The sequence below is a fragment of the Gymnoscopelus braueri genome (genome assembly GCF_963280865.1).
Source record: "Gymnoscopelus braueri genome assembly, contig: SCAFFOLD_60, whole genome shotgun sequence".
Taxonomy (NCBI): domain Eukaryota; kingdom Metazoa; phylum Chordata; class Actinopteri; order Myctophiformes; family Myctophidae; genus Gymnoscopelus; species Gymnoscopelus braueri.
In genome coordinates this window covers 267,501-283,065 of record NW_027660796.1, presented here as the reverse complement: position 1 = coordinate 283,065, position 15,565 = coordinate 267,501, and the positions used below count along the sequence as shown (strand labels likewise).

Genomic DNA, 15,565 nt, shown 5'->3' with positions numbered 1-15,565 from the left:
AGAGATAAACTGAGTCCCTCTCAGACATTTTAACATAGAGTTAAACTGAGTCCCTCTCAGACATTATAACATAGAGATAAACTGAGTCCCTCTCAGACATTTTAACATAGAGTTAAACTGAGTCCCTCTCATTATAACAGAGTTAAACTGAGTCCCTCTCATTATAACATAGAGTTAAACTGAGTCCCTCTCAGACATTATAACATAGAGTTAAACTGAGTCTATCTCATTATAACAAGAGGTAAACTGAGGCCCTCTCAGACATTATAACATAGAGTTAAACTGAGTCCCTCTCATTATAACATAGAGTTAAACTGAGTCCCTCTCAATATAACATAGAGTTAAACTGACTCCCTCTCATTATAACATAGAGTTAAACTGAGTCCCTCCCAGACATAACAGGAGTTAAACTGAGTCCTTACGTGGCTTACTGCTTTTCTAAAACGGTTACAAATATGGCAACACGTCCCAATTAAAACAACAACTTCTACAAGAAAGTAGTTTCCCTTCCCGGCCACCAGGAGGAGCCACTTCCTCCTGACAGAGAGTAGAGCTGCTTGTTTACATGAAGACGTCAACTATCCCGAAACAAAGACACAGAGAAACAAAACGTAACTGTTGGGTAAATCTCATGGTAACTAAGATGATCGATAGCAATTTATAATGTTTTAAATCCTGTTTTAGCTACTTTGTCTGTGAGCTTCACGTATAAACAGCTAGCCTAGGTATTTAGCAAAGCGACCGAGACATTGCGAGGGCGAGTAGCCCCGCCCGGAGCCACTCAGTCACCGTCCTGTGCGCGCTGGCGGTGCTTAGAAGACCCGCCCAGGGTCTGTAAGGGAATCAAGCGCTCCCCTTTGCTAGTTCAGCTACATTATACATAATGCATAATCAGTGTTGGGCATAACAGCGTTTAAATAAACGGCGTTACCTAACGCCGTAATTTTTTTCAGTAACGAGTAATCTAATGAATTACAATATCCATCGTGACAACGCCGTTACCGTTACTGACAATGAAATGTGCTCCGTTACTATGTCAAGCGTCCCTAAGCTTTCTGTTACCACGGGCCAGCTGACAGTGTGTGTGTGTGTGTGTGTGTGTGTGTGTGTGTGTGTGTGTGTGTGTGTGCGCGCATCGCTACTACAGGCTGGGTTTGCTGCTCCTGCTGCAAACATGACACGGTTAGAAAAAATACCAAGGATACGACAGTGATGTCTCTTACTTTTTGCTGTTACGCAACCAGGAAGTAACACGGACTCGACGCTGTTTAAGCAGTGACATGTGACATGACATCACTGACGAATCCTTGGTATTTATATCTTCATGGGTATTTTTTACACACAAACCCAGCGCGGCGCACACACACAAACAAACTAACTTTAACAACCAGACCAGTAGAGAAGAGATGGCGAGTCACGAGCAATCCGACAAGATGGCTTTCACAAATTGGTGGTCCAAGCACTACTTCACCTTTATTGAAAGGAAAGGAAAGAATGTACACGTGAAGTGCACGTTGTGTGCCGGGGGGAAGCGTGTTTGTCCACGTCTGTCCAAAGCAACAACGTGTGTGTGTGTGTGTGTGTGTGTGTGTGTGTGTGTGTGTGTGTGTGTGTGTGTGTGTGTGTGTGTGTGTGTGTGTGTGTGTGTGTGTGTGTGTGTGTGTGTGTGTGTGTGTGTGTGTGTGACAGCCAGTTTGTGTCTTTAATTCACACTAGTGTTAAAAGCACTTGTTGTTGTTTAACTGTTTACTTCTGCTCAAAGAAAATACTTGAAGTAGGCTAAGTACTGTCTACCAGTACCATACCAGTTGTCTTGTCTGAAGTTGTAACTAAGACAGTTTTTCTTTAATTTACACTAAAAGCACTGTAGTGTAGTCCAGTGTTGTTCTTTATAGTTGACAAATGTATGTGAACATGTTGCTCTGTAAAGCTTTAAACCAAATTAAGGAAGAATTTTGACTAGCACAACTGTCACTGAATGGAAAATAGGTTACTTTTAAAAAAAAACGTATTTCAACATATTGAGACTTAAAAACTGGACTTTCAAAAAGTTTGAGAACCACTGGTGTAGGCAATTACACCTGTTTTACTGTTGTTATCTACCAGTTGCTGTGCATTGAGGTGCAATAAATATTATATTGAAGTGCAATACATATATTGAAGTTTATTTCTCCCTCATGATAAAGGTTATTATGTGTAAGTAGTAAGTACCTGTCTATGCTGTTCTACTCTATGCACCTGGCTCCCAAAAACAATCCAAATTCTTTGACATATTACAACTTTTTCACGCAAATAGTTACTTTTCCTAGTATCTAGTTACTTTTACAATAATTAATTCAGTAATAAGTAAGTAATTCAGTTACTAACTCAGTTACTTTTTTGGAGAAGTAACTAGTAACTATAACTAATTACTTTTTTAAAGTAACGCGCCCAACACTGTGCATAATACAAAATAACGCACCTAGGATTGATATAAACTGATCTAAGGTGTAGATAATAGTCTCATATGTCACCACTACCATATGTAAATCAGCCAATCAGAATCAAGGATGGACTAGTCGTTTTAGAATGTGTGTTTTCTATCTATAGAGGACATTATAGAGTTAATGTATGTTTTCTATCTATATAGGACATTATAGAATTAATGTGTGTTTTCTATCTATAGAGGACATTATAGAGTTAATGTATGTTTTCCTTCCTCCACAGGGGGCGACGTAGAGCTGCCTCCAACAGTAAACTGGTCTTCAACCTGGACGACATCATATTCATCGACACACAAATCAGCAGGAAGGTCTGAACTCATTAAACTAACGAGTTAATTAATTAGTTAAACTAGAAGGTCTGAACTCATTAAACTAACGAGTTCATGAATTAGTTAAACTTAACCAGTTTTATAAATGTATTTAAATTGTTAATTAATTAGTAAATTAGTTATCATTCCAGAGCTGCATGTATCAAACTGTACTGTATTTTATTTAATAAATTATTGATGTTTTGTGTCTATAGATACTGAACGAGTATTCTACCTTGAAGAGCGAATATGTTAATTAAGTGTGTTGTTTCCATAGAAACTAAACGAGGACTCCATAATGAAGAGTCTCATCGAAATTAAAACTCCGATTCGTTCAGTTGGACGAAGCTACATCCAGACAAGTCCTGAGAGCTCCAACATTGGCCTACTGGAGGTAACCTACATATATACCTACCAACTGACTGCTGTTGGAACAACTAGTCTTCTTGCCAGTAATGTGAACCCGGAAGTGTTGAGTAGCAAAAAAATATGGGGTCCCCAGCACAAAGAGTATGGGATCCCCAGCACAAAGAGTATGGGGTCCCCAGCACAAAGATTATGGGTCCCCAGCATTTAAAGATTATGGGTCCCCATTATTTAAAGATTATGGGTCCCCAGCATTTAAAGATTATGGGTCCCCAGCATTTAAATATTATGGGTCCCCAGCACAAAGATTATGGGTCCCCAGCATTTAAAGATTATGGGTCCCCAGCATTTAAAGATTATGGGTCCCCAGCATTTAAAGATTATGGGTCCCCAGCACAAAGAGTATGGGTCCCCAGCATTTAAAGATAATGGGTCCACAGCATTTAAATATTATGGGTCCCCAGCACAAAGATTATGGGTCCCCAGCATCTAAAGAGTATGGGGTCCCTAGCACAAAGATTATGGGTCCCCAGCATTTAAAGAGTATGGGTCCCCAGCATTTAAAGATTATGGGTCCACAGCATTTAAATATTATGGGTCCCCAGCACAAAGATTATGGGTCCCCAGCATCTAAAGAGTATGGGGTCCCTAGCACAAAGATTATGGGTCCCCAGCATTTAAAGATTATGGGTCCCCAGCATTTAAAGATTATGGGTCCCCAGCACAAAGAGTATGGGTCCCCAGCATTTAAAGATTATGGGTCCCCAGCACAAAGATTATGGGTCCCCGGCATATAAAGAGTATGGGGTCCCCAGCACAAAGAGTATGGGTCCCCAGCACAAAGAGTATGGGTCCCCAGCATCTAAAGATTATGGGTCCCCAGCATTTACAAATTATGGGTCCCCATTATTTAAAGATTATGGGTCCCCAGCATTTAAGGATTATGGGTCCCCATTATTTAAAGATTATGGGTCCCCAGCATTTAAGGATTATGGGTCCCCATTATTTAAAGATTATGGGTCCCCAGCATTTAAAGATTATGGGTCCACAGCATTTAAATATTATGGGTCCCCAGCATTTAAAGATTATGGGTCCCCAGCATTTAAAGATAATGGGTCCCCAGCACAAAGATTATGGGTCCCCAGCATCTAAAAAGTATGGGGTCCCCAGCACAAAGATTATGGGTCCCCAGCATTTAAAGATTATGGGTCCCCAGCATCTAAAAAGTATGGGGTCCCCAGCACAAAGATTATGGGTCCCCAGCACAAAGAGTATGGGTCCCCAGCATCTAAAGAGCATGGGGTCCCCAGCACAAAGAGTATGGGTCCCCAGCATCTAAAGAGTATGGGGTCCCCAGCACAAAGAGTATGGGTCCCCAGCATCTAAAGAGCATGGGGTCCCCAGCACAAAGAGTATGGGTCCCCACCATTTAAATATTATGGGTCCCCTGCATCTAAAGATTATGGGTCCCCGGCATTTAAAGATTATGGGTCCCCATTATTTAAAGATGATGGGTCCCCAGCATTTAAAGATTATGGGTCCCCATTATTTAAAGATGATGGGTCCCCAGCATCTAAAGATTATGGGTCCCCAGCATTTAAAGATTATGGGTCCCCATTATTTAAAGATGATGGGTCCCCAGCATCTAAAGATTATGGGTCCCCAGCATTTAAAGATTATGGGTCCCCATTATTTAAAGATGATGGGTCCCCAGCATTTAAAGATTATGGGTCCCCATTATTTAAAGATGATGGGTCACCAGCATTTAAAGATGATGGGTCCCCATTATTTAAAGATGATGGGTCACCAGCATTTAAAGATTTTGGGTCCCCTGCATCTAAAGATTATGGGTCCCCGGCATTTAAAGATTATGGGTCCCCATTATTTAAAGATGATGGGTCCCCAGCATTTAAAGATTATGGGTCCCCATTATTTAAAGATGATGGGTCACCAGCATTTAAAGATTATGGGTCCCCATTATTTAAAGATGATGGGTCACCAGCATTTAAAGATTAAGGGTCCCCAGCACAAAGCGTATGGGAACCCAGTATTCAGAAATTGGGAGCAATATTGAAGGGGTCTGGGGGGTTATTGAGGATTGAAGGGGTCTGGGTGGTTATTTAGGATTGAAGGGGTTTGGGGGGTTATTGAGGTTTGAAGGGGTCTGGGGGGTTATTGAGGATTGAAGGGGTCTGGGTGGTTATTTAGGATTGAACGGGTTTGGGGGGTTATAGAGGTTTGAAGGAGTCTGGGGGGTTATTGAGGATTGAAGGGGTCTGGGGGGTTATTGAGGATTGAAGGAGGGTCTGTGGGGTTATTGAGGATTGAAGGGGTCTATGGGGTTATTGAGGATTGAAGGAGTCTATGGGGTTATTGAGGTTTGAAGGGGTCTGGGGGGTTATTGAGGTTTGAAGGGGTCTATGGGGTTATTGAGGTTTGAAGGGGTCTGGGGGGTTATTGAGGTTTGAAGGGGTCTGTGGGGTTATTGAGGTTTGAAGGGGTTTGTGGGGTTATTGAGGTTTGAAGGGGTCTGGGGGGTTATTGAGGATTGAAGGGGTCTGTGGGGTTATTGAGGATTGAAGGAGGGTCTGTGGGGTTATTGAGGATTGAAGGGGTCTATGGGGTTATTGAGGTTTGAAGGGGTCTGGGGGGTTATTGAGGTTTGAAGGGGTCTGTGGGGTTATTGAGGTTTGAAGGGGTCTGTGGGGTTATTGAGGTTTGAAGGGGTCTGGGGGGTTATTGAGAATTGAAGGGGTCTGGGGGGTTATTGAGGATTGAAGAGGTCTGGGGGGCTGTTGAGGATTGAAGGGGTCTGGGGGGTTATTGAGGATTGAAGGGGTCTGGGGGGTTATTGAGGATTGAAGAGGTCTGGGGGGCTGTTGAGGATTGAAGGGGTCTGGGGGGTTATTGAGGATTGAAGGGGTCTGGGGGGTTATTGAGGATTGAAGGGGTCTGGGGGGTTATTGAGGATTGAGAGGTCTGGGGGGTTGTTGAGGATTGAAGGGGTCTGGGGGGTTATTGAGGATTGAAGGGGTCTGGGGGGTTATTGAGGATTGAAGAGGTCTGGGGGGCTGTTGAGGATTGAAGGGGTCTGGGGGGTTATTGAGGATTGAAGGGGTCTGGGGGGTTATTGAGGATTGAGAGGTCTGGGGGGTTGTTGAGGTTGAAGGGGTCTGGGGGGTTGTTGAGGATTGAAGGGGTCTGGGGGGTTATTGAGGTTGAAGGGGTCTGGGGGGTTGTTGAGGATTGAAGGGGTCTGGGGGGTTGTTGAGGTTGAAGGGGTCTGGGGGGTTGTTGAGGATTGAAGGGGTCTGGGGGGTTATTGAAGCCACATTGCCACATTTCAACTCCTGGTTTAGAGCAGGGCTTTCCAAACTCTCTGGTTTACAGTTAAAGTGAGGTCATGGTTTGGTTGTTTACATTAACTGTGATGTCATGGTTTGGTTGTTTACATTAACTGTGATGTCATGGTTTGGTTGTTTACATTAACTGTGATGTCATGGTTTGGTTGTTTACATTAACTGTGATGTCATGGTTTGGTTGCAAGGGCGACTGGGTTTGGCTGAGGAAGTTTGCAGAAGGAAAGACAATGTCAGCTGTCAATCAAAGTACCCAGAACGTGTTTAGTAATGTAAGACACACACACACACACACACACACACACACACACACACACACACACACACACACATACACACACACACACACACACACACACACACACACACACACACACACACACACACACACAGTAATAGTTGTGCATTTGTGTGTAGTTCAGGGACATGAGACATGAGAATCTCAACCTGTACCTGGGTGTCTTCCTGGACTGTGGGATCTTCGCCATAGTAACAGAACACACCCCCAGAGGAAGCCTGGCCGACCTCCTGGGGGATGGGGAAATGAGACTGGACTGGATGTTCAAATCTTCACTTTTAATGGATCTAATTAAGGTAAAACATATTACCGTTATTAATACTGTTAATTACCCCAATAATTACAGTGGGATCTGTGTTAGCGTGTTGGTGTGTTAGTGTGTTGGCGTGTTAGCGTGTTAGTGTGTTGGTGTGTTAGTGTGTTGGCGTGTTAGCGTGTTAATGTGTTGGTGTGTTAGTGTGTTAGTGTGTTAGTGTGTTAAGGCAGGTACAGACTGCAGGACCTTAAAGTGGTCGGGGGGTCATCTGATCGTTAAGCACTACACACTGCAGGAGTTTATTTCTTGAAATCGGCTGTCATAATATCGTTGTGGTCTTCACAACAGGATTGATCCCCGACAAGGGCTGACACACTGTAGGATAGTTCACTAGGATGCTATCTCCAGAGTCAGACCCAATACATACATTTGAGTTTATTCCAATTCATTTTAATCGACGTATCCCGTGATATGCCTCTCTCCCTCTCCCTCTCCCCCCTCTCTCGCTCTTTCTCTCTCTCTCTCTCTCTCTCTCTCTCTCTCTCGCACGTCAAGTGCGCAGAAGCGGTCAGTGACAGCGTTGCCATGTCCGCTTATTATAAGCGACTTTGGGCTTGTTTTTCTGTAGAGTTGCTTGTAAATATTGGTTGTTGCGGGGTGCATTTTTTGGGCTTATTTGTGTAGTTGCTTATTTGGCCTTGTTTCCTAATGTTGTTTAAACAACACATAATATGTATTTGTCCGCAGACCCCCCTTCTGTAAATATGTTGTGCCATCATAGACCCCCATACAAGATTTGTGTGGATTTGGAAAATATTCCACAATTTTCTCAAGATTTTTCTTTGAAAATAGCTGCGACGCGTTGTGAGCTTGTAGTTCGGCTATTTTCAAATATCCAATGTATTTGCATATAGGTTTAAAGTGCTCAAGTGGCCTTTTCTTGGGCTTGTTTTCATAGACCTGGTTGCTTATTTCTCTCGCAACATCTGGCAACGCTGTTCAGAAACAGCGTGCACATGCTGCACACACACACACACACACACACACACACACACACACATACACACAAACACACACACACACACACACACACACACACACACACACACACACACACACACACACACACACACACACAAGACTCGCTCTCGCTCTAACTCTCTGTCTGTCTCTCTCTCTCTCTCTCTCTCTCTGTACAATTCCTCTAAAATAAACAGCCCACCAGGCTCGCTCACTCTCTCATTTTGTTTTATAATGTTAACTTAATACAGGACTGGACGGTAATATTGCGGTAGGGACTGTTTGTTGTGGTCAGATCCAGCGACGCTCCCCTGGCCACGGTGGCTGTAATGTGCTCTCATTGGCTGTAGCGTGGATCTCCTCGCAGACCCTTTCATAATGTATGATACTGTCCGATCTCCTGTCTGGGACAGAGCTGAATATCTAACATGGTAGTTATCTGAAAACGGTCGGAAAGCCGTCGCAGAGCGGATAATCGCGGCCACATCGTCTCACGGAACCTTTCACACAGAGCGAGCATTAGCTCGCCGATCAGAGGCCGATCTGTGTCAGATCGGGAGGTTTTGTCGGCGAGCGCCAAAAAATGTCGGCGACAGCAATATCGGACCCAATCTCCTTCAGTGTGTACGGGCCCTTAGTGTGTTGGTGTGTTGGTGCGTTGGTGCGTTGGTGCGTTGGTGCGTTGGCGCGTTGGCGCGTTGGCGCGTTGGCGTGTTAGCGTGTTGGCGTGTTGGCGTGTTGGTGTGTTGGTGTTTTAGTGTGTTAGTGTGTTAGTGTGTTAGTGTGTTGGTGTGTTGGTGTTTTAGTGTGTTAGTGTTTTAGTGTGTTAGTGTGTTGGTGTTTTAGTGTGTTGGTGTTTTAGTGTTTTAGTGTTTTAGTGTCTTAGTGTGTTAGTGTGTTAGTGAATTAGTGTGTTAGTGTGTTAGTGTGTTGGTGTGTTAGTGTGTTAGTGTGTTAGTGTAACGCCTGGGATTCTGACTTGGGTCTCCTGCATGTTAAGCCACACTTAACCTCTTAACCTCTAGCCTAAAGGGAAATCCCCCCCCCCCTAGTGGCCAGGGGAGATATTGGTATTTTTGTCATCAGGCAGAGGATCTCATCTATACTGTCTGATCTATGCTGTCTGATCTATGCTGTCTGATCTATGCTGTCTGATCTATACTGTCTGATCTATACCGTCTGATCTATGCTGTCTGATCTATACCGTCTGATCTATGCCGTCTGATCTATGCCGTCTGATCTATGCCGTCTGATCTATGCCGTCTGATCTACCGTCTGATCTATACCGTCTGATCTATACCGTCTGATCTATACCGTCTGATCCTGATCTATACCGTCTGATCTATATCTGATCTATGCCGTCTGATCTATGCCGTCTGATCTATGCCGTCTGATCTATGCCGTCTGATCAATGCCGTCTGATCTATGCCGTCTGATCTATGCCGTCTGATCTATGCCGTCTGATCTATACCGTCTGATCTATACCGTCTGATCTACTGCTACACTGACAGAAACCTCTGAAAAATGTATTTGTATTTATGGTGTATGTGTATATATATGTGTATATATAATTATAACATATACGTATGTGTATATATATGTATATATATATATGTGTATATATATGTGTATATATATGTGCATATATATATGTGTATATATAATGATGACATATATGTGTATATATATGTGTATATATAATTATGACATATACGTATGTGTATATATATGTATATATATATATATATGTGTATATATATGTGTATATATAATTATGACATATATGTGTATATATATGTGTATATATAATTATGACATATACGTATGTGTATATATATGTGTATATATATTTTTAGGGTCTCAGGTACCTTCATTTACGAGGCATCTATCTAGTGTTATATATGTTTTATATATATGTTTATATGTATTTATATATTTTCAGGGTCTCAGGTACCTTCATTTACGAGGCATCAGCCACGGACGACTGAAGTCCAGGAACTGTTTGGTTGACGGACGCTTTGTTCTGAAAATCACAGACTATGGACTTCAAACCATCCTGGATTCTGCAAACATCTGTCTTCCTGAAGATCCTAATGGTACTTATACCCCTATATATACACCCTATACCCATATATATACCCATATATATATACCCTACACCCCTTATTTATACCCTATACCCCTATATATACCCTATACCCATATATACCCTTTACCCCTATATATACCCTATACCCCTATATATACCCTATACTCCTATATATACCCTGTACCCATATATATACCCTATACCCCTATATATACACCCTATACCCCTATATATACACCCTATACCCCTATATATACCCTGTACCCATATATATACCCTATACCCCTATATGTACCCTATACCCAGTCTGCAAACACCTGTCTTCCTGAAGATCCTAATGGTACCTATAGCCATACTATACTTATCTATAGCTTCCTACACATCCATAAACCATAAACAAGTCTTCAGTCTGAAAACATCTCACCTCCTGAAGACCCTTGTGGTACCTATACCCCTATGTATACCCTATACCCCAATGTATACCCTATACCCCTATGTATACCCTATACCCCTATGTATACCCTATACCCCTATATATACCCTACCCCCATATATATACCCTATACCCCTATGTATACCCTAAACCCATATATATACACCCTATACCCATATACCCTATATATACCCTATACCCCTATATATACCCTATACCCCTATATATACCCTATACCCATATATATATATACCCTATATATACCCTATACCCCTATATATACCCTATACCCCTATATATACCATATACCCATATATATATACCCTATATATACCCTATACCCCTATATATACCATATACCCATATATATATATACCCTATACCCCTCTATATACCCTATCCCTCTATATACACCCTATCCCTCTATATACCCTATCCCTCTATATACACCCTATACCTCTATACCTAACCCTACATGTGTGTGTGTGTGTGTGTGTGTGTGTGTGTGTGTGTGTGTGTGTGTGTGTGTGTGTGTGCGTGCGTGTGCGTGTGCGTGTGCGCGTGTGCGCGTGCGTGCGTGCGTGCGTGCGTGCGCGTGTGTGTCAGACTTGTTGTGGACAGCTCCAGAGCTGTTGAGGTCTCCGACCAGAGGAGGGACATATGCCGGAGACGTCTTCAGTTTTGCCATCATCATACAGGAAGTCATCACCAGAACCCTTCCCTACGCCACACTGGACATGCCTGCACATGGTGAGAGTCTGTCTGTCTGTCTGTATGGAGCATTGTCCTGTGTGTTTTAGAGAAGAGAGAAGAGTCTAGGACGTGTGGAGCGTTGTCCAGAGTGTTTTAGAGAAGAGAGAAGAGTCTAAGACGTGTAGAGCGTTTTCCAGGGTGTTTTAGAGAAGAGAGAAGAGTCTAGGATGTGTGGAGCGTTGTCCAGGGTGTTTTAGAGAAGAGAGAAGAGTCTAGGACGTGTGGAGCGTTGTCCAGAGTGTTTTAGAGAAGAGAGAAGAGTCTAGGACGTGTAGAGCGTTTTCCAGGGTGTTTTAGAGAAGAGAGAAGAGTCTAGGACGTGTGGAGCGTTGTCCAGGGTGTTTTAGAGAAGAGAGAAGAGTCTAGGACGTGTAGAGCGTTGTCCAGGGCGTTTTAGAGAAGAGAGAAGAGTCTAGGACGTGTGGAGCGTTGTCCAGGGCGTTTTAGAGAAGAGAGAAGAGTCTAGGACGTGTGGAGCGTTGTCCAGGGCGTTTTAGAGAAGAGAGAAGAGTCTAGGACGTGTGGAGCGTTGTCCAGAGTGTTTTAGAGAAGAGAGAAGAGTCTAGGACGTGTGGAGCGTTGTCCAGGGTGTTTTAGAGAAGAGAGAAGAGTCTAGGACGTGTGGAGCGTTGTCCAGGGTGTTTTAGAGAAGAGAGAAGAGTCTAGGACGTGTGGAGCGTTGTCCAGGGTGTTTTAGAGAAGAGAGAAGAGTCTAGGACGTGTGGAGCGTTGTCCAGAGTGTTTTAGAGAAGAGAGAAGAGTCTAGGACGTGTGGAGCGTTGTCCAGAGTGTTTTAGAGAAGAGAGAAGAATCTAGGACGTGTGGAGCGTTGTCCAGGGTGTTTTAGAGAAGAGAGAAGAGTCTAGGATGTGTGGAGAGTTGTCCAGAGTGTTTTAGAGAAGAGAGAAGAGTCTAGGACGTGTGGAGCGTTGTCCACAAAAAAACATATGGTAAACACATAGAACACATAGAACATAAAACAGGGCATGGAGAACATAACATATAACACATAGAACATATAGAACACATAGAACACATAGAACACATAGAACACATAGAACACATAGAACACATAGAACATAAAACAGGGCATGGAGAACATAACATATAACACATAGAACACATAGAACACATAGAACATAAAACAGGGCATGGAGAACATAACATATAACACATAGAACACATAGAACATAAAACAGGGCATGGAGAACATAACATAGAACACATAGAACACATAGAACACATAGAACATAAAACAGGGCATACATAACGGAGTAGAGGCTGGTGGAGACAGCAGGTCTGTCTCCTCTGGATCTCAACTCAGAATGACATGGACAGGCTATACTGTAACTATGTATACTAGACATTATTACATTACATTATATTACATTCATTATGTATTATTATGTAACTATGTATACTAGACATTATTACATTACATTATATTACATTCATTATGTATTATTATGTAACTATGTATAGACATTATTACATTACATTATATTACATTCATTATGTATTATTATGTAACTATGTATACTAGACATTATTACATTACATTATATTACATTCATTATGTATTATTATGTAACTATGTATACTAGACATTATTACATTACATTATATTACATTCATTATGTATTATTATGTAACTATGTATACTAGACATTATTACATTACATTATATTACATTCATTATGTATTATTATGTAACTATGTATACTAGACATTATTACATTACATTATATTACATTCATTATGTATTATTATGTAACTATGTATACTAGACATTATTACATTACATTATATTACATTAATTATGTATTATTATGTAACTATGTATAGACATTATTACATTACATTATATTACATTAATTATGTATTATTATGTAACTATGTATACGAGACATTATTACATTACATTATATTACATTCATTATGTATTATTATGTAACTATGTATACTAGACATTATTACATTACATTATATTACATTCATTATGTATTATTATGTAACTATGTATACTAGACATTATTACATTACATTATATTACATTCATTATGTATTATTATGTAACTATGTATACTAGACATTATTACATTACATTATATTACATTCATTATGTATTATTATGTAACTATGTATAGACATTATTACATTACATTATATTACATTCATTATGTATTATTATGTAACTATGTATACTAGACATTATTACATTACATTATATTACATTCATTATGTATTATTATGTAACTATGTATAGACATTATTACATTACATTATATTACATTCATTATGTATTATTATGTAACTATGTATACTAGACATTATTACATTACATTATATTACATTCATTATGTATTATTATGTAACTATGTATACTAGACATTATTACATTACATTATATTACATTCATTATGTATTATTATGTAACTATGTATACTAGACATTATTACATTACATTATATTACATGAATTATGTATTATTATGTAACTATGTATAGACATTATTACATTACATTATATTACATTCATTATGTATTATTATGTAACTATGTATACTAGACATTATTACATTACATTATATTACATTCATTATGTATTATTATGTAACTATGTATACGAGACATTATTACATTACATTATATTACATTCATTATGTATTATTATGTAACTATGTATACTAGACATTATTACATTACATTATATTACATTCATTATGTATTATTATGTAACTATGTATACTAGACATTATTACATTACATTATATTACATTCATTATGTATTATTATGTAACTATGTATACTAGACATTATTACATTACATTATATTACATTCATTATGTATTATTATGTAACTATGTATAGACATTATTACATTACATTATATTACATTCATTATGTATTATTATGTAACTATGTATACTAGACATTATTACATTACATTATATTACATTCATTATGTATTATTATGTAACTATGTATAGACATTATTACATTACATTATATTACATTCATTATGTATTATTATGTAACTATGTATACTAGACATTATTACATTACATTATATTACATTCATTATGTATTATTATGTAACTATGTATAGACATTATTACATTACATTATATTACATTCATTATGTATTATTATGTAACTATGTATACTAGACATTATTACATTACATTATATTACATTCATTATGTATTATTATGTAACTATGTATACTAGACATTATTACATTACATTATATTACATTAATTATGTATTATTATGTAACTATGTATAGACATTATTACATTACATTATATTACATTCATTATGTATTATTATGTAACTATGTATACTAGACATTATTACATTACATTATATTACATTCATTATGTATTATTATGTAACTATGTATACTAGACATTATTACATTACATTATATTACATTCATTATGTATTATTATGTAACTATGTATACTAGACATTATTACATTACATTATATTACATTCATTATGTATTATTATGTAACTATGTATAGACATTATTACATTACATTATATTACATTCATTATGTATTATTATGTAACTATGTATACTAGACATTATTACATTACATTATATTACATTCATTATGTATTATTATGTAACTATGTATAGACATTATTACATTACATTATATTACATTCATTATGTATTATTATGTAACTATGTATACTAGACATTATTACATTACATTATATTACATTCATTATGTATTATTATGTAACTATGTATAGACATTATTACATTACATTATATTACATTCATTATGTATTATTATGTAACTATGTATACTAGACATTATTACATTACATTATATTACATTCATTATGTATTATTATGTAACTATGTATACTAGACATTATTACATTACATTATATTACATTAATTATGTATTATTATGTAACTATGTATAGACATTATTACATTACATTATATTACATTCATTATGTATTATTATGTAACTATGTATAGACATTATTACATTACATTATATTACATTCATTATGTATTATTATGTAACTATGTATACTAGACATTATTACATTACATTATATTACATTCATTATGTATTATTATGTAACTATGTATACTAGACATTATTACATTACATTATATTACATTCATTATGTATTATTATGTAACTATGTATACTAGACATTATTACAT

At 38.4% G+C, this 15,565-nt stretch overlaps 1 protein-coding gene across 1 annotated transcript in view; it reads left to right on the top strand.

Annotated features, from left to right (window-relative positions):
- LOC308081182 (retinal guanylyl cyclase 2-like) overlaps positions 1–15,565 on the top strand; it is a gene marked incomplete at its 5' end in the record, with an annotated part of 60,972 nt that overhangs the window by 27,613 nt on the left and 17,794 nt on the right. Inside the window, 6 exons of the mRNA XM_080457573.1 lie at positions 2,707–2,791; positions 3,069–3,185; positions 6,705–6,788; positions 6,934–7,110; positions 9,955–10,186; positions 11,219–11,362. Of these exons, the coding sequence (XP_080313699.1) occupies positions 2,707–2,791; positions 3,069–3,185; positions 6,705–6,788; positions 6,934–7,110; positions 9,955–10,186; positions 11,219–11,362 (839 nt within the window). The remainder of the gene's footprint in view (positions 1–2,706; positions 2,792–3,068; positions 3,186–6,704; positions 6,789–6,933; positions 7,111–9,954; positions 10,187–11,218; positions 11,363–15,565) is intronic.